General features: G+C 53.4%; 1 protein-coding gene across 3 annotated transcripts in view; it reads left to right on the top strand.

Moving 5' to 3' along the window:
• INPP5F (inositol polyphosphate-5-phosphatase F) overlaps positions 1 to 22,571 on the top strand; it is a 261,116-nt gene that overhangs the window by 79,898 nt on the left and 158,647 nt on the right. For 2 of the 3 annotated variants that reach the window (XM_075348132.1, XM_075348134.1), the window contains exon 2: positions 22,362 to 22,442. The exons of the other annotated variant lie outside the window; for it this stretch is intronic. In XM_075348132.1, the coding sequence (XP_075204247.1) occupies positions 22,362 to 22,442 (81 nt within the window). The remainder of the gene's footprint in view (positions 1 to 22,361; positions 22,443 to 22,571) is intronic. 3 annotated transcript variants of the gene reach the window in all.

Below are 22,571 nucleotides of genomic sequence, written 5' to 3'. Positions count from 1 at the left end.
CGGTAATCAGCACATGAGTATTTTTTTTTTTTTTCTTTTGCACTGATGCATCTGCTGATTGTACAAACGGCTTTTATACAATCAGCTGATGTGTGATGTGATTCAGGCACTTGATCCTGACACATCATCTGATCGCTTTGCCTTCCAGCAAACTGATCAGATGATATTGGATCCGGATTGGATGGCGCGGGACCCTTGACCCAGGATTACTACGGAGGGGGGTTCTTTATTTCAATAAAGATGGAGTCACTAATTGTGTTGTGTTTTATTTCTAATAAAAATATTTTTCTGTGTTGTGGTTTTTTTATCTTTACTAGAAATTCATGGTGGCCATGTCTAATATTGGCGTGACACCATGAATTTCGGGCTTAGGGCTAGCTGATAATATACAGCTAGCCCTAACTCCATTATTACCCAGCTAGCCACCCGGCATCAGGGCAGCTGGAAGAGTTGGATACAGCGCCAGAAGATAGCGCTTCTATGAAAGCGCCATTTTCTGGGGTGGCTGCGGACTGCAATTCGCAGCGGGGGTGCCCAGAAAGCATGGGCACCCTGCACTGTGGATTCCAATCCCCAGCTGCCTAGTTGTACCCGGCTGGACACAAAAATTAGGCGAAGCTCACGTCGTTTTTTTTTTTTTTGTTTTTTTTTTTAAATTATTTCATGAAATTCATGAAATAATTAAAAAAAAAAAAAGGGCTTCTCTATATTTTTGGTTCCCAGTCGGGTACAAATAGGCAGCTGGGGGTTGGGGGCAGCCCGTACCTGCCTGCTGTACCTGGCTAGCATACAAAAATATGGCGAAGCCCACGTCATTTTTTTTGTTTGGGGGGGGGGGCAAAGAAATCCTGCATACAGTCCTGGAAGGAGGATGCTGAACCTTGTAGTTCGACAGCTGCTGTCTGCTCTCCTGCATACACTATTGGATGGAGGATGCTGAGCCTTGTAGTTCGACAGCTGCTGTCTGCTCTCCTGCATACACTATTGGATGGAGCATGCTGAGCCTTGTAGTTCTGCAGCTGCTGTCTGCTCTCCTGCATACACTATTGGATGGAGTATGCTGAGCCTTGTAGTTCTGCAGCTGTCTGCTCTCCTGCATACACTAGTGGAGAATGAAGAACATATTGAAGAAGGAAATGACATCAGACCTTTTTTTTTTTTTTTTGTTCATTGTTAAACGCATAAAGACGCAGTGAGCAAAAACGCAGCAAAAAACGAACCAAATCGCGGCAAAACGCACGCGTTTTGCTGCGTTTTTTGCCGCGGGTGCGTTTTTGTGCATTTTTTGCCGCAAAAAAAAGCACAAAAACGCAGCGTCAAAAAAACGCAGTGTGGGAACCTAGCCTTAAAGATAAAAATGTTAATGTTCTGGTGAAAAATCAACAACAAGTGACACAATTGTGAAGATGAAGGAAATTTATTGCTTATTTTAAACTTTTGTAAAAAATAACTGAAAATTGGGGCGTGCAATATTATTCATCACCTTTACTTTCAGTGCAGCAAACTCACTTGACGTCATTGAGGATCTCTGAATGCTCCAATGTCGTCCTAAATGACTGATGATGATAAATATAAGCCCCTGTGTGTAATCAAGTCTCCGTATAAATGCCCCTGCTCTGTGATAGTCTCAGTGTTGTGTGTAAAGTTCAGAGAGCATCATGAAGACCAAGGAACACAACAGGCAGGTCCGTGATACTGTTGTGGAGAAGTTTAAAGCCGGATTTGGTTACAAAAAGATTTCCACAACTTAACACTAGAACTACTGGATTCGTGACACCTATATAGAAATACATAGTGCAAAGTAGTCAAAATGACTACCTCAGTAGTTGTAGTGTTAAAACATCTCATGAAGCACTGTGCAAGCGATCCTATTGAAATGGAAGAAGTATCCTACCCCTGCAAATCTACCAAGACCCGGCCGTCCATCCAAACTCTCATCTCAGACAAGAAGACTGATCAGAGATGCAGCCAAGATGCCCATGATCACTCTGGATGATCTGCAGAGATCTACAGCTGAGGTGGGAGAGTCTGTCCATAGGACAACAATCAGTCTACACTGCACAAATCTCGCCTTTATGGAAGAGTGGCAAGGAGAAAGCCATTTCTCAAAGATATCCATAAAAAGTGTCGTTTAAGTTTGCCACAAGCCACCTGGAGACACCAAACATGTGGAAGAAGGGGCTCTGCTCAGATGAAACCAAAATCACACTATTTGGCACAATGCTAAACGATAAGCAACACAGCTCATCACCCTGAACACACCATCCCCACTGTCAAACACGGTGGTGGCAGCATCATGGTTTGGGCCTGCTTTTCTTCAGCAGGGACAGGGAAGATGGTAAAATTGATGGGAAGATGGATGGAGCCAAATACAGGACCATTCTTGAAGAAAACCTGTTGGAATCTGCAAAAGACCTGAGACTGGGACAGAGATTTGTCTTTCAACAAGACAATGATCCCAAACATAAAGCAAACTCTACAATGGAATGTCAATGTATAAAGAGGAAACCGGGGCACTACTCCGCACCGTAGATTTTATATATATTTATATATATATATATGTATGTCTATATCAAGTCCTGTGCATAACTGCATGCATGGATCAGTACAGCTCTGGGGTGCACATTTATATAAAGACAATATGAAATCAGCTTGCAAGAGGGAATGGCACTCACCAGATGTATGCTGTGTAGAAAACGAGTTTATTCAAACTTGGAGGTTACTTGTGCAGGGCAGGTAGGTGGGGAGTGGGAGCTGAGCACGTCCGACGACGGCCGTTTCACACTTGCAAAGGCTGAAGTACTTTGCAAGTGCGAAACGGCCATTGTCGGACATGCTCAGCTCCCCCTCCCCACCTACCTGCCCTGCACATGTAACCTCCAAGTTTGAATAAACTCGTTTTCTACACAGCATACATTTGGTGAGTGCCATTCTCTCTTGCAAGCTGATTCTACAATGGAATGGTTCACAAATAAACGTACCCCAGGTGTTAGAATGGCCAAGTCACAGTCCAGACCTGAACCCAATCGAGAATCTGTGGAAAGAGCTGAAAACTGCTGTTCACAAACGCCTCCTTCCAACATCACTGAGCTCCAGCTGTTTACAAAGGAAGAATGGGCGAGAATTTCAGCCTCTCAATGTGCAAAACTGATAGACACATACCCCAAGAGACTTGTGCTGTGATCGCAGCAAAAGGGGGCGCTACAAAGGATTCACTTAGAGGGGACAAATAATATTGCACGCCCCAATTTTCAGTTATTTATTTTCTACAAAAGTTTACAATAAGCAATAAATTTCCTTCCTCTTCACAATTGTGTCACTTGTTGTTGATTCTTCACCAGAACATTAACATTTTATCTTTATGTTTGAAGCCAGAAATGTGGGAAAAGGTTGAAAACTTCAAGGGGTTGAATACTTTCACAAGGCACAGTTTTACACCGGAAAGAGACGCCGGTCAGGATTAAAAACGAGGCTCAATCATTATGGAAAAAGTGGCTTGGTCCTTAAGGGGGTTAAAGGGAGTCTGCACAGGATGAGGGTCGCACTCGGTGCATAATGACGTGGCCACGTGGATCAGTGCTTCTGCTCAGCTGCTTCTTTTCTATCTTCACCCCCACTTCTTTGACAGCTCTGGCGGGGGTTGCACACTGAGGTTTGGCGCCAGGGTGCACCGAGCGCCTGCACTTGGTCATTCTGTACTCAGAGGCCCTTTAATTTTGTGTAGTGTAAACCCCGGGCACGAGTCCTCGCGGTTCCTGTAAATGTTGCACTTGTTTAGGATGACGTCTGGATGATGATGATGATGGAGCGTCGTGCAGAGCTGGCGCCTGCTGCTGTCCTGTGTAAGCACAGACCGGAGGCAGCGACTCCACGGCCCCAACCGTCCAAACATCTGGAAACCTTCAAATATTACTGTAATCGGGACACCAGGAGATGGCACAAAGGAAAACATGCTGCACACGGGAACACACACGCACACACGCCGGAGCGCACACACGCAGGAGCGCACACACGCAGGAGCGCACATGAGAGAACACACACGCAGGAGCGCACATAAGAGAACACACGCAGGAGCGCACGCACACACACACGCAGGAGCGCACGCACACACACACACGCAGGAGCGCACATGAGAGAACACACGCAGGAGCGCACATGAGAGAACACACACGCAGGAGCGCACATGAGAGAACACACACACATGAGCGCACATGAGAGAACACACACACACACAGGAGCGCACACGCAGGAGCGCACATAAGATACACACGCAGGAGCGCACATGAGAGAACACACGCAGGAGCGCACATGAGAGAACACACGCAGGAGCACACGCACACACACACGCAGGAGCACACATGAGAGAACACACACGCAGGAGCGCACATGAGAGAACACACACAGGAGCACACACGAGAGAACACACGCAGGAACGCACACACGCAGGAGCGCACATGAGAGAACACACACACAGGAGCGCACATGAGAGAACACACGCAGGAACGCACACACGCAGGAGCGCACATGAAAGAACACACGCAGGAGCGCACATGAGAGAACACACACGCAGGAGCGCACATGAGAGAACACACACAGGAGCGCACATGAGAGAACACACACAGGAGCGCACATGAGAGAACACACACAGGAGCGCACTTGAGAGAACACACACAGGAGCGCACATGAGAGCACACACACGCAGGAGCGCACATGAGAGAACACACACGCAGGAGCGCACATGAGAGAACACACACGCAGGAGCGCACATGAGAGAACACACGCGCAGGAGCGCACATGAGAGGACACACACGCAGGAGCGCACATGAGAGAACACACACGTAGGAGCGCACATGAGAGAACACACACGCAGGAGCGCACATGAGAGAACACACACGCAGGAGCGCACATGAGAGAACACACACGCAGGAGCGCACATGAGAGAACACACACGCAGGAGCGCACATGAGAGAACACACACGCAGGAGCGCACATGAGAGAACACACACGCAGGAGCGCACATGAGAGAACACACACGCAGGAGCGCACATGAGAGAACACACACGCAGGAGCGCACATGAGAGAACACACACGCAGGAGCGCACATGAGAGAACACACGCAGGAGCGCACATGAGAGAACACACACGCAGAAGCGCACATGAGAGAACACACGCAGGAGCGCACATGAGAGAACACACGCGCAGGAGCGCACATGAGAGAACACACGCGCAGGAGCGCACATGAGAGAACACACGCGCAGGAGCGCACATGAGAGAACACACGCGCAGGAGCGCACATGAGAGAACACACGCGCAGGAGCGCACATGAGAGAACACACGCGCAGGAGCGCACATGAGAGAACACACGCGCAGGAGCGCACATGAGAGAACACACGCGCAGGAGCGCACATGAGAGAACACACGCGCAGGAGCGCACATGAGAGAACACACGCGCAGGAGCGCACATGAGAGAACACACGCGCAGGAGCGCACATGAGAGAACACACACGCAGGAGCGCACATGAGAGAACACACACACAGGAGCACACATGAGAGAACACACACAGGAGCGCACACACGCAGGAGCGCACATGAGAACACACACACAGGAGCGCACATGAGAGAACACACACAGGAGCGCACACACGCAGGAGCGCACATGAGAGAACACACGCAGGAGCGCACATGAGAGAACACACACGCAGGAGCGCACATGAGAGAACACACACGCAGGAGCGCACATGAGAGAACACACACGCAGGAGCGCACATGAGAGAACACACACGCAGGAGCGCACATGAGAGAACACACGCAGGAGCGCACATGAGAGAACACACACGCAGGAGCGCACATGAGAGAACACACACACACACAGGAGCGCACATGAGAGAACACACACAGGAGCGCACATGAGAGAACACACACACAGGAGCGCACATGAGAGAACACACACACACTCAGGAGCGCACATGAGAGAACACACACAGGAGCGCACATGAGAGAACACACACACAGGAGAGAGAACACACACACAGGAGCGCACATGAGAGAACACACACACACTCAGGAGCGCACATGAGAGAACACACACAGGAGAGAGAACACACACACAGGAGAGAGAACACACACACAGGAGCGCACATGAGAGAACACACACACAGGAGCGCACATGAGAGAACACACACACAGGAGCGCACATGAGAGAACACACACACAGGAGAGAGAACACACACACAGGAGCGCACATGAGAGAACACACACACACTCAGGAGCGCACATGAGAGAACACACACAGGAGCGCACATGAGAGAACACACACACAGGAGAGAACACACACACAGGAGCGCACATGAGAGAACACACACGCAGGAGAGCACATGAGAGAACACACACGCAGGAGCGCACATGAGAGAACACACACGCAGGAGCGCACATGAGAGAACACACACGCAGGAGCGCACATGAGAGAACACACACGCAGGAGCGCACATGAGAGAACACACACGCAGGAGCGCACATGAGAGAACACACACGCAGGAGCGCACATGAGAGAACACACACGCAGGAGCGCACATGAGAGAACACACACGCAGGAGCGCACACGAGAGAACACACACGCAGGAGCGCACACGAGAGAACACACACACAGGAGCGCACATGAGAGAACACACACGCAGGAGTGCACACACACGCAGGAGCGCACATGAGAGAACACACACGCAGGAGCGCACATGAGAGAACACACACGCAGGAGCGCACATGAGAGAACACACACGCAGGAGCGCATATGAGAGAACACACACACAGTAGCGCACATGAGAGAACACACACACAGGAGCACACACGCAGGAGCGCACATGAGAGAACACACACGCAGGAGCGCACATGAGAGAACACACACGCAAGAGCGCACATGAGAGAACACACACGCAGGAGCGCACATGAGAGAACACACACGCAGGAGCGCACATGAGAGAACACACACGCAGGAGCGCACATGAGAGAACACACACGCAGGAGCGCACATGAGAGAACACACACGCAGGAGCGCACATGAGAGAACACACGCAGGAGCGCACGCACACACACGCAGGAGCGCACATGAGAGAACACACACACACAGGAGCGCACATGAGAGAACACGCACACAGGAGCGCACATGAGAGAACACACACACAGGAGCGCACATGAGAGAACACACACACAGGAGCGCACATGAGAGAACACACACACAGGAGCGCACATGAGAGAACACACACACAGGAGCGCACATGAGAGAACACACACACACACAGGAGCGCACATGAGAGAACACACACACACACAGGAGCGCACATGAGAGAACACACACACAGGAGCGCACATGAGAGAACACACACACACACAGGAGCGCACATGAGAGAACACACACACACACAGGAGCGCACATGAGAGAACACACACACACAGGAGCGCACATGAGAGAACACACACACAGGAGAGAGAACACACACACAGGAGCGCACATGAGAGAACACACACACACTCAGGAGCGCACATGAGAGAACACACACAGGAGCGCACATGAGAGAACACACACACAGGAGAGAGAACACACACACAGGAGCGCACATGAGAGAACACACACACAGGAGCGCACATGAGAGAACACACACACAGGAGCGCACATGAGAGAACACACACACAGGAGAGCACATGAGAGAACACACACGCAGGAGCGCACATGAGAGAACACACACGCAGGAGCGCACATGAGAGAACACACACGCAGGAGCGCACATGAGAGAACACACACGCAGGAGCGCACATGAGAGAACACACACGCAGGAGCGCACATGAGAGAACACACACGCAGGAGCGCACATGAGAGAACACACACGCAGGAGCGCACATGAGAGAACACACACGCAGGAGCGCACATGAGAGAACACACACGCAGGAGCGCACATGAGAGAACACACACGCAGGAGCGCACATGAGAGAACACACACGCAGGAGCGCACACGAGGGAACACACATACACAGGAGCGCACATGAGAGAACACGCGCAGGAGCACACACGCAGGAGCGCACGCACACACACACGCAGGAGCGCACATGAGAGAACACACACGCAGGAGCGCACATGAGAGAACACACACGCAGGAGCACACACGCAGGAGCGCACATGAGAGAACACACACGCAGGAGCGCACATGAGAGAACACACACGCAGGAGCGCACATGAGAGAACACACACGCAGGAGCGCACACGAGAGAACACACACGCAGGAGCGCACACGAGAGAACACACACGCAGGAGCGCACACGAGAGAACACACATGCAGGAGCGCACATGAGAGAACACACACACAGGAGCGCACATGAGAGAACACACACACAGGAGCGCACATGAGAGAACACACACACAGGAGCACACACGCAGGAGCGCACATGAGAGAACACACACGCAGGAGCGCACATGAGAGAACACACACACAGGAGCGCACATGAGAGAACACACACACAGGAGCGCACATGAGAGAACACACACGCAGGAGCGCACATGAGAGAACACACACACAGGAGCACACACGCAGGAGCGCACATGAGAGAACACACACGCAGGAGCGCACATGAGAGAACACACACGAAGGAGCGCACATGAGAGAACACACACACAGGAGCGCACATGAGAGAACACACACACAGGAGCACACACGCAGGAGCGCACATGAGAGAACACACACGCAGGAGCGCACATGAGAGAACACACACGCAGGAGCGCACATGAGAGAACACACACGCAGGAGCGCACACGAGAGAACACACATGCAGGAGCGCACATGAGAGAACACACACAGGAGCGCACACACACGCAGGAGCGCACGCACACACACACGCAGGAGCGCACATGAGAGAACACACACGCAGGAGCGCACATGAGAGAACACACACGCAGGAGCACACACGCAGGAGCGCACATGAGAGAACACACACGCAGGAGCGCACATGAGAGAACACACACGCAGGAGCGCACATGAGAGAACACACATGCAGGAGCGCACACGAGAGAACACACATGCAGGAGCGCACATGAGAGAACACACACACAGGAGCGCACATGAGAGAACACACACACAGGAGCGCACATGAGAGAACACACACACAGGAGCACACACGCAGGAGCGCACATGAGAGAACACACACGCAGGAGCGCACATGAGAGAACACACACGCAGGAGCGCACATGAGAGAACACACACACAGGAGCACACACGCAGGAGCGCACATGAGAGAACACACACGCAGGAGCGCACATGAGAGAACACACACGCAGGAGCGCACATGAGAGAACACACACACAGGAGCGCACATGAGAGAACACACACACAGGAGCACACACGCAGGAGCGCACATGAGAGAACACACACGCAGGAGCGCACATGAGAGAACACACACGCAGGAGCGCACACGAGAGAACACACATGCAGGAGCGCACATGAGAGAACACACACAGGAGCGCACACACACGCAGGAGCGCACACACGCAGGAGTGCACATGAGAGAACACACACGCAGGAGCGCACACACGCACACACGCAGGAGCGCACATGAGAGAACAAACACGCAGGAGCGCACACACGCAGGAGCGCACATGAGAGAACACACACGCAGGAGCGCACGCACACACACACGCAGGAGCGCACATGAGAGAACACACACGCAGGAGCGCACATGAGAGAACACACACGCAGGAGCACACACGCAGGAGCGCACATGAGAGAACACACACGCAGGAGCGCACATGAGAGAACACACACGCAGGAGCGCACATGAGAGAACACACACGCAGGAGCGCACATGAGAGAACACACGCAGGAGCGCACACACACGCAGGAGCGCACACACGCAGGAGTGCACATGAGAGAACACACACGCAGGAGCGCACACACGCACACACGCAGGAGCGCACATGAGAGAACAAACACGCAGGAGCGCACACACGCAGGAGCGCACATGAGAGAACACACACGCAGGAGCGCACATGAGAGAACACACACGCAGGAGCGCACATGAGAGAACACACACGCAGGAGCGCACATGAGAGAACACACACGCAGGAGCGCACATGAGAGAACACACACGCAGGAGCGCACATGAGAGAACACACACGCAGGAGCGCACATGAGAGAACACACACGCAGGAGCGCACATGAGAGAACACACACGCAGGAGCGCACATGAGAGAACACACACGCAGGAGCGCACATGAGAGAACACACATGCAGGAGCGCACGCACACACACACGCAGGAGCGCACATGAGAGAACACACACGCAGGAGCGCACATGAGAGAACACACACGCAGGAGCGCACATGAGAGAACACACACGCAGGAGCGCACAGGAGAGAACACACACGCAGGAGCGCACATGAGAGAACACACACGCAGGAGCGCACATGAGAGAACACACACGCAGGAGCGCACATGAGAGAACACACACGCAGGAGCGCACATGAGAGAACACACACGCAGGAGCGCACAGGAGAGAACACACACGCAGGAGCGCACATGAGAGAACACACACGCAGGAGCGCACATGAGAGAACACACACGCAGGAGCGCACATGAGAGAACACACACGCAGGAGCGCACACGAGAGAACACACACGCAGGAGCGCACATGAGAGAACACACGCAGGAGCGCACACACGCAGGAGCGCACGCACACACACGCAGGAGTCCACATGAGAGAACACACACGCAGGAGCGCACATGAGAGAACACACACACAGGAGCACACACGCAGGAGAGCACATGAGAGAACACACACGCAGGAGCGCACATGAGAGAACACACACGCAGGAGCGCACATGAGAGAACACACACGCAGGAGCGCACATGAGAGAACACACACGCAGGAGCGCACATGAGAGAACACACACGCAGGAGCGCACATGAGAGAACACACACGCAGGAGCGCACATGAAAGAACACACACGCAGGAGCGCACATGAGAGAACACACACGCAGGAGCGCACATGAGAGAACACACACGCAGGAGCGCACATGAGAGAACACACATGCAGGAGCGCACGCACACACACACGCAGGAGCGCACATGAGAGAACACACACACAGGAGCGCACATGAGAGAACACACACACAGGAGCGCACATGAGAGAACACACACAGGAGCGCACATGAGAGAACACACGCAGGAGCGCACATGAGAGAACACACGCAGGAGCGCACATGAAAGAACACACGCAGGAGCGCACATGAAAGAACACACGCAGGAGCGCACATGAAAGAACACACGCAGGAGCGCACATGAAAGAACACACGCAGGAGCGCACATGAGAGAACACACACGCAGGAGCGCAGATGAGAGAACACACACACACACACACGCAGGAGCGCACATGAGAGAACACACACGCAGGAGCGCACATGAGAGAACACACACGCAGGAGCGCACATGAGAGAACACACACGCAGGAGCGCACATGAGAGAACACACACGCAGGAGCGCACATGAGAGAACACACACACGCAGGAGCGCACATGAGAGAACACACACGCAGGAGTGCACATGAGAGAACACACACAGGAGCGCACACACACGCAGGAGCGCACGCACACACACGCAGGAGCGCACATGAGAGAACACACATACACAGGAGCGCACATGAGAGAACACACACACAGGAGCACACGTAGGAGCGCACATGAGAGAACACACACGCAGGAGAGCACATGAGAGAACACACACGCAGGAGCGCACATGAGAGAACACACACGCAGGAGCGCACATGAGAGAACACACACGCAGGAGCGCACATGAGAGAACACACATGCAGGAGCGCACGCACACACACACGCAGGAGCGCACATGAGAGAACACACACGCAGGAGCGCACATGAGAGAACACACACGCAGGAGCGCACATGAGAGAACACACACGCAGGAGCGCACATGAGAGAACACACGCAGGAGCGCACATGAGAGAACACACGCAGGAGCGCACATGAGAGAACACACGCAGGAGCGCACATGAGAGAACACACGCAGGAGCGCACATGAGAGAACACACGCAGGAGCGCACATGAGAGAACACACGCAGGAGCGCACATGAGAGAACATACGCAGGAGCGCACATGAGAGAACACACGCAGGAGCGCACATGAGAGAACACACACACACACAGGAGCGCACATGAGAGAACACACGCAGGAGCGCACGCACACACACACACGCAGGAGCGCAAATGAGAGAACACACACGCAGGAGCGCACATGAGAGAACACACGCAGGAGCGCACATGAGAGAACACACGCAGGAGCGCACATGAGAGAACACACACGCAGGAGCGCACATGAGAGAACACACACGCACACACGCAGGAGCGCACCTGAGAGAACACACACACACACACAGGAGCGCACATGAGAGAACACACGCAGGAGCACACACGCAGGAGCGCACATGAGAGAACACACATGCAGGAGCGCACACACAGGAGCGCACACACGCAGGAGCGCACATGAGAGAACACACGCAGGAGCGCACATGAGAGAACACACGCAGGAGCGCACATGAGAGAACACACGCAGGAGCGCACATGAGAGAACACACGCAGGAGCGCACATGAGAGAACACACGCAGGAGCGCACATGAGAGAACACACGCAGGAGCGCACATGAGAGAACACACGCAGGAGCGCACATGAGAGAACACACACACACAGGAGCGCACATGAGAGAACACACGCAGGAGCGCACACACACACACGCAGGAGCGCACATGAGAGAACACACACGCAGGAGCGCACATGAGAGAACACACACAGGAGCGCACATGAGAGAACACACGCAGGAGCGCACATGAGAGAACACACACGCAGGAGCGCACATGAGAGAACACACACGCAGGAGCGCACATGAGAGAACACACACGCAGGAGCGCACACACAGGAGCGCACACACGCAGGAGCGCACATGAGAGAACACACGCAGGAGCGCACATGAGAGAACACACACACACAGGAGCGCACATCAGAGAACACACACACACAGGAGCGCACATGAGAGAACACACGCAGGAGCGCACATGAGAGAACACGCGCAGGAGCGCACATGAGAACACACGCGCAGGAGCGCACATGAGAACACACGCGCAGGAGCGCACATGAGAACACACGCGCAGGAGCGCACATGAGAACACACGCGCAGGAGCGCACATGAGAACACACGCGCAGGAGCGCACATGAGAACACACGCGCAGGAGCGCACATGAGAACACACGCGCAGGAGCGCACATGAGAACACACGCGCAGGAGCGCACATGAGAACACACGCGCAGGAGCGCACATGAGAGAACACGCGCAGGAGCGCACATGAGAGAACACGCGCAGGAGCGCACATGAGAGAACACGCGCAGGAGCGCACATGAGAGAACACACGCAGGAGCGCACATGAGAGAACACACATGCAGGAGCGCACACACAGGAGCGCACACACGCAGGAGCGCACATGAGAGAACACACGCAGGAGCGCACATGAGAGAACACACACACACAGGAGCGCACATCAGAGAACACACACACACAGGAGCGCACATGAGAGAACACACGCAGGAGCGCACATGAGAGAACACGCGCAGGAGCGCACATGAGAACACACGCGCAGGAGCGCACATGAGAGAACACACACGCAGGAGCGCACATGAGAGAACACACACGCAAGAGCGCACATGAGAGAACACACACACACAGGAGCGCACATGAGAGAACACACACGCAGGAGCGCACATGAGAGAACACACACACAGGAGCGCACATGAGAGAACACACACGCAGGAGCGCACATGAGAGAACACACACGCAGGAGCGCACATGAGAGAACACACACGCAGGAGCGCACATGAGAGAACACACACGCAGGAGCGCACATGAGAGAACACACACACGCAGGAGCGCACATGAGAGAACACACACGCAGGAGCGCACATGAGAGAACACACACACAGGAGCGCACATGAGAGAACACACACGCAGGAGCGCACATGAGAGAACACACACGCAGGAGCGCACATGAGAGAACACACACGCAGGAGCGCACATGAGAGAACACACACACAGGAGCGCACATGAGAGAACACACACAGGAGCGCACAGACGCAGGAGCGCACATGAGAGAACACACACACAGGAGCGCACATGAGAGAACACACACAGGAGCGCACATGAGAGAACGTGCGCACACACACACACACACGCACAGGAGCGCACATGAGAGAACACACACACACACAGGACTTAATGATAGAAAATGTATATTTTATTGATAGAAAATAGCTAAAAAGCAGACAAACAATGTTGGATTAAAATTAGCAGAGACAAATACTGGTGAGTACCAATAGATGGCGCCCTCACCCCACAGTAGGTATATGGTAGCACATGTTAGAGTTTAACATACAGCACATAAAGGGCTGAAAAGCCAATATTGCATACAAACTAAAGCGTGCTGCTGCTTATTAGGTGCCCGTTACTGATACATCAATTACATAGTGTCAAAAAGGTTCTTGTAACAACGCACTATAATACCTTGCAACCAACATACCTAAATGGTGGATGAGAGCCCAATTCCCCGACCCATAGGTTTCGGTGTAACTCCTTCTTCCGGGGCCCCCGGAGTTTGTATGCAATATTGGCTTTTCAGCCCTTTATGTGCTGTATGTTAAACTCTAACATGTGCTACCATATACCTACTGTGGGGTGAGGGCGCCATCTATTGGTACTCACCAGTATTTGTCTCTGCTAATTTTAATCCAACATTGTTTGTCTGCTTTTTAGCTATTTTGTATCAATAAAATATACATTTTCTATCATTAAGTCGTTGTACAGAATTTTTTCTTCCTTTTTGCCTATAATAATCTGTATATGGCTTTGTCCATATTGTGAATATGGCACGGGATTGTCCGTGCCTTTTGGTATTGTTTATTTACACACACACATGAGCGCACATGAGAGAACACACACAGGAACGCACATGAGAGAACACACACACACACAGGAGCGCACATGAGAGAACACACACACACACAGGAGCGCACATGAGAGAACACACACGCAGGAGCGCACATGAGAGAACACACATGCAGGAGCGCACGCACACACACACGCAGGAGCGCACATGAGAGAACACACACACACACACGCAGGAGCGCACATGAGAGAACACACACGCAGGAGCGCACATGAGAGAACACACACGCAGGAGCGCACATGAGAGAACACACACGCAGGAGCGCACAGGAGAGAACACACACGCAGGAGCGCACATGAGAGAACACACACGCAGGAGCGCACATGAGAGAACACACACAGGAGCGCACACACACGCAGGAGCGCACGCACACACACGCAGGAGCGCACATGAGAGAACACACATACACAGGAGCGCACATTAGAGAACACACGCAGGAGCGCACACACGCAGGAGCGCACGCACACACACGCAGGAGTCCACATGAGAGAACACACACGCAGGAGCGCACATGAGAGAACACACACACAGGAGCACACACGCAGGAGAGCACATGAGAGAACACACACGCAGGAGCGCACATGAGAGAACACACACGCAGGAGCGCACATGAGAGAACACACACGCAGGAGCGCACATGAAAGAACACACACGCAGGAGCGCACATGAGAGAACACACACACACAGGAGCGCACATGAGAGAACACACACGCAGGAGCGCACATGAGAGAACACACACGCAGGAGCGCACATGAGAGAACACACATGCAGGAGCGCACGCACACACACACGCAGGAGCGCACATGAGAGAACACACACACAGGAGCGCACATGAGAGAACACACACACAGGAGCGCACATGAGAGAACACACACAGGAGCGCACATGAGAGAACACACGCAGGAGCGCACATGAGAGAACACACGCAGGAGCGCACATGAAAGAACACACGCAGGAGCGCACATGAAAGAACACACGCAGGAGCGCACATGAAAAAACACACGCAGGAGCGCACATGAGAGAACACACACGCAGGAGCGCAGATGAGAGAACACACACACACACACACGCAGGAGCGCACATGAGAGAACACACACGCAGGAGCGCACATGAGAGAACACACACGCAGGAGCGCACATGAGAGAACACACACGCAGGAGCGCACATGAGAGAACACACACGCAGGAGCGCACATGAGAGAACACACACACGCAGGAGCGCACACGAGAGAACACACACGCAGGAGTGCACATGAGAGAACACACACAGGAGCGCACACACACGCAGGAGCGCACGCACACACACGCAGGAGCGCACATGAGAGAACACACATACACAGGAGCGCACATGAGAGAACACACACACAGGAGCACACGTAGGAGCGCACATGAGAGAACACACACGCAGGAGAGCACATGAGAGAACACACACGCAGGAGCGCACATGAGAGAACACACACGCAGGAGCGCACATGAGAGAACACACACGCAGGAGCGCACATGAGAGAACACACATGCAGGAGCGCACGCACACACACACGCAGGAGCGCACATGAGAGAACACACACACAGGAGCGCACATGAGAGAACACACACGCAGGAGCGCACATGAGAGAACACACGCAGGAGCGCACATGAGAGAACACACGCAGGAGCGCACATGAGAGAACACACGCAGGAGCGCACATGAGAGAACACACGCAGGAGCGCACATGAGAGAACACACGCAGGAGCGCACATGAGAGAACATACGCAGGAGCGCACATGAGAGAACACACGCAGGAGCGCACATGAGAGAACACACACACACACAGGAGCGCACATGAGAGAACACACGCAGGAGCGCACGCACACACACACACGCAGGAGCGCAAATGAGAGAACACACACGCAGGAGCGCACATGAGAGAACACACGCAGGAGCGCACATGAGAGAACACACACAGGAGCGCACATGAGAGAACACACGCAGGAGCGCACATGAGAGAACACACACGCAGGAGCGCACATGAGAGAACACACACGCACACACGCAGGAGCGCACCTGAGAGAACACACACACACACACAGGAGCGCACATGAGAGAACACACGCAGGAGCACACACGCAGGAGCGCACATGAGAGAACACACATGCAGGAGCGCACACACAGGAGCGCACACACGCAGGAGCGCACATGAGAGAACACACGCAGGAGCGCACATGAGAGAACACACGCAGGAGCGCACATGAGAGAACACACGCAGGAGCGCACATGAGAGAACACACGCAGGAGCGCACATGAGAGAACACACGCAGGAGCGCACATGAGAGAACACACGCAGGAGCGCACATGAGAGAACACACGCAGGAGCGCACATGAGAGAACACACACACACACAGGAGCGCACATGAGAGAACACACACGCAGGAGCGCACATGAGAGAACACACGCAGGAGCGCACATGAGAGAACACACGCAGGAGCGCACATGAGAGAACACACACGCAGGAGCGCACATGAGAGAACACACACGCAGGAGCGCACATGAGAGAACACACACGCAGGAGCGCACACACAGGAGCGCACACACGCAGGAGCGCACATGAGAGAACACACGCAGGAGCGCACATGAGAGAACACACACACACAGGAGCGCACATCAGAGAACACACACACACAGGAGCGCACATGAGAACACACGCAGGAGCGCACATGAGAGAACACGCGCAGGAGCGCACATGAGAACACACGCGCAGGAGCGCACATGAGAACACACGCGCAGGAGCGCACATGAGAACACACGCGCAGGAGCGCACATGAGAACACACGCGCAGGAGCGCACATGAGAACACACGCGCAGGAGCGCACATGAGAACACACGCGCAGGAGCGCACATGAGAACACACGCGCAGGAGCGCACATGAGAACACACGTGCAGGAGCGCACATGAGAACACACGCGCAGGAGCGCACATGAGAGAACACGCGCAGGAGCGCACATGAGAGAACACGCGCAGGAGCGCACATGAGAGAACACGCGCAGGAGCGCACATGAGAGAACACACGCAGGAGCGCACATGAGAGAACACACATGCAGGAGCGCACACACAGGAGCGCACACACGCAGGAGCGCACATGAGAGAACACACGCAGGAGCGCACATGAGAGAACACACACACACAGGAGCGCACATCAGAGAACACACACACACAGGAGCGCACATGAGAGAACACACGCAGGAGCGCACATGAGAGAACACGCGCAGGAGCGCACATGAGAACACACGCGCAGGAGCGCACATGAGAGAACACACACGCAGGAGCGCACACACACGCGCTGGAGCGCACATGAGAGAACACACACGCAAGAGCGCACATGAGAGAACACACACACAGGAGCGCACATGAGAGAACACACACGCAGGAGCGCACATGAGAGAACACACACACAGGAGCGCACATGAGAGAACACACACGCAGGAGCGCACATGAGAGAACACACACGCAGGAGCGCACATGAGAGAACACACACGCAGGAGCGCACATGAGAGAACACACACACGCAGGAGCGCACATGAGAGAACACACACGCAGGAGCGCACATGAGAGAACACACACACAGGAGCGCACATGAGAGAACACACACGCAGGAGCGCACATGAGAGAACACACACGCAGGAGCGCACATGAGAGAACACACACGCAGGAGCGCACATGAGAGAACACACACGCAGGAGCGCACATGAGAGAACACACACACAGGAGCGCACATGAGAGAACACACACAGGAGCGCACAGACGCAGGAGCGCACATGAGAGAACACACACACAGGAGCGCACATGAGAGAACACACACAGGAGCGCACATGAGAGAACGCGCGCACACACACACACACACGCACAGGAGCGCACATGAGAGAACACACACACACACAGGACTTAATGATAGAAAATGTATATTTTATTGATAGAAAATAGCTAAAAAGCAGACAAACAATGTTGGATTAAAATTAGCAGAGACAAATACTGGTGAGTACCAATAGATGGCGCCCTCACCCCACAGTAGGTATATGGTAGCACATGTTAGAGTTTAACATACAGCACATAAAGGGCTGAAAAGCCAATATTGCATACAAACTCCGGGGGCCCCGGAAGAAGGAGTTACACCGAAACCTATGGGTCGGGGAACACACACACAGGAGCGCACATGAGAGACCACACACACAGGAGCGCACATGAGAGAACACAGACACAGGAGCGCACATGAGAGAACACACACACACAGGAGCGCACATGAGAGACCACACACACAGGAGCGCACATGAGAGAACACACACACACACACAGGAGCGCACATGAGAGACCACACACACAGGAGCGCACATGAGAGAACACACACACAGGAGCGCACATGAGAGACCACACACACAGGAGCGCACATGAGAGAACACACACACAGGAGCGCACATGAGAGAACACACACACACACAGGAGCGCACATGAGAGAACACACACACACAGGAGCGCACATGAGAGAACACACACACACAGGAGCGCACATGAGAGAACACACACACAAACACAGGAGCGCACATGAGAGAACACACACACAGGAGCACACATGAGAGAACACACACACACAGGAGCGCACATGAGAGAACACACACACACACAGGAGCGCACATGAGAGAACACACACACAGGAGCACACATGAGAGAACACACACACACACAGGAGCGCACATGAGAGAACACACACACACAGGAGTGCACATGAGAGAACACACACACACAGGAGCGCACATGAGAGAACACACACACACAGGAGCGCACATGAGAGAACACACACACACACACAGGAGCGCACATGAGAGAACACACACACAGGAGCGCACATGAGAGAACACACACACACAGGAGCGCACATGAGAGAACACACACACAGGAGCGCACATGAGAGAACACACACACACACACAGGAGCGCACATGAGAGAACACACACACACAAGAGCGCACATGAGAGAACACACCCACACAGGAGTGCACATGAGAGAACACACACCCACACAGGAGTGCACATGAGAGAACACACACCCACACAGGAGCGCACATGAGAGAACACACACACACAGGAGCGCACATGAGAGAACACACACACACAGGAGCGCACATGAGAGAACACACACACACAGGAGCGCACATGAGAGAACACACACACACACACACAGGAGCGCACATGAGAGAACACACCCACACAGGAGCGCACATGAGAGAACACACACACACAGGAGCGCACATGAGAGAACACACACACACAGGAGCGCACATGAGAGAACACACACACACAGGAGCGCACATGAGAGAACACACACACACACACACAGGAGCGCACATGAGAGAACACACTCACACAGGAGCGCACATGAGAGAACACACACACACACAGGAGCGCACATGAGAGAACACACACACACACAGGAGCGCACATGAGAGAACACACACACACACAGGAGCGCACATGAGAGAACACACACACACACACACAGGAGCGCACATGAGAGAACACACACACACACAGGAGCGCACATGAGAGAACACACACACACACAGGAGCGCACATGAGAGAACACACACACAGGAGCACACATGAGAGAACACACACACACACAGGAGCGCACATGAGAGAACACACCCACACAGGAGTGCACATGAGAGAACACACACCCACACAGGAGTGCACATGAGAGAACACACACACACAGGAGCGCACATGAGAGAACACACACACACACAGGAGCGCACATGAGAGAACACACACACACAGGAGCGCACATGAGAGAACACACACAGGAACGCACATGAGAGAACACACACACAGGAGCGCACATGAGAGAACACACACAGGAGCGCACATGAGAGAACACACACACACACAGGAGCGCACATGAGAGAACACACACACACAGGAGCACATCAGAGAACACACCCACACAGGAGCGCACATGAGAGAACACACCCACACAGGAGCGCACATGAGAGAACACACACACAGGAGCGCACATGAGAGAACACACACACACACACAGGAGCGCACATGAGAGAACACACACACACACAGGAGCGCACATGAGAGAACACACACACACAGGAGCGCACATGAGAGAACACACACACACAGGAGCACACATGAGAGAACACACACACACACAGGAGCGCACATGAGAGAACACACACACACACAGGAGCGCACATGAGAGAACACACACACACAGGAGCGCACATGAGAGAACACACACACACACAGGAGAGCACATGAGAGAACACACACACACACAGGAGCGCACATGAGAGAACACACACAGGAGCGCACATGAGAGAACCCACACACACAGGAGCGCACATGAGAGAACACACACGGGAGCGCACATGAGAGAACACACACACAGGAGCGCACATGAGAGAACACACACACAGGAGCGCACATGAGAGAACACACACACAGGAGCACACACGAGCGCGCACACATGGGAGCGCACACACACAGGAGCGCACACACAGGAGCGCACACACGCACATGAGAGAACACACACAGGAGCGCACATGAGAGAACACACACACGGGAGCGCGCACACACACGGGAGCGCGCACACACACGGGAGCGCGCACACACACACGGGAGCGCGCACACACACGGGAGCGCACACATGGGAGCGCACATACACGCACATGAGAGAACACACACACAGGAGCGCACATGAGAACACACACACACACACACACACACCACATGCATGATACTCCTGGGAAGGGGGGGTCTGCTTTTTTTTTTTTTTTTTTTTGGGGGGGGGGAGTAAACTTACCCCAATTATGTTTCCCCCTATCCCGAAAATAAGCCTTAGTGCATTTTTTGGGGCAAAAACTAATGAGGCAGTGTTATTTCCATGGAAGTACGGTAGATGTGTAATAAGAATATTAGCAAATACTTCCAATTATAAATGTAGTCTGCAGGTTAGCTATGGAGCTTACCTCATGTGCAGGCATTGCAGTAGCTTAGGTATCCATGGTTACGACCACTAGCAACTATCACTTTATGAATGGCTGTAACATTGGATACCTCAGCTACTGCAATGCTCTGCAGATGAGGTAAGCGACAATGCTTTTCAGATCTATAGTACATTTGTAATTGGAGGTATTTGCTAATATTCTTATTATTACACTTATTGCATATTGGACAGCATCTTGGAGATGGGAATATCCTTTTAATAATTTCCTCATTAGTGTATGGGGTATTCTCCTCAGTGGTGTCAGTCCCGTGGCTTCCCTCATAAAGATAGTGTTTTTTCTTTGCAGCCACAGACCTTCTTCTGGCCTGGAATCCAATCTGCTTGGGACTGGTGGAAGGAATAATCGGGAAGGTTCAGCTGCACGCAGGTAAGATGGATACGTACAGCTCGAGCTGCGGCACAAGCCTAAACCCGGTGGTGACTCTTCAGACAATTCTGGGTTGGGCTCTGGTGACTCGAGATCATGGGGAAACATCCAGCGTCTAGTGACATGCCT

Source organism: Anomaloglossus baeobatrachus, chromosome 5, assembly GCF_048569485.1.
Source record: "Anomaloglossus baeobatrachus isolate aAnoBae1 chromosome 5, aAnoBae1.hap1, whole genome shotgun sequence".
In the NCBI taxonomy this organism is placed as follows: Eukaryota; Metazoa; Chordata; class Amphibia; order Anura; family Aromobatidae; genus Anomaloglossus; species Anomaloglossus baeobatrachus.
The sequence above is the reverse complement of the archived record's forward strand: the minus strand, read 5'-3'. Positions and strand labels throughout refer to the sequence as shown.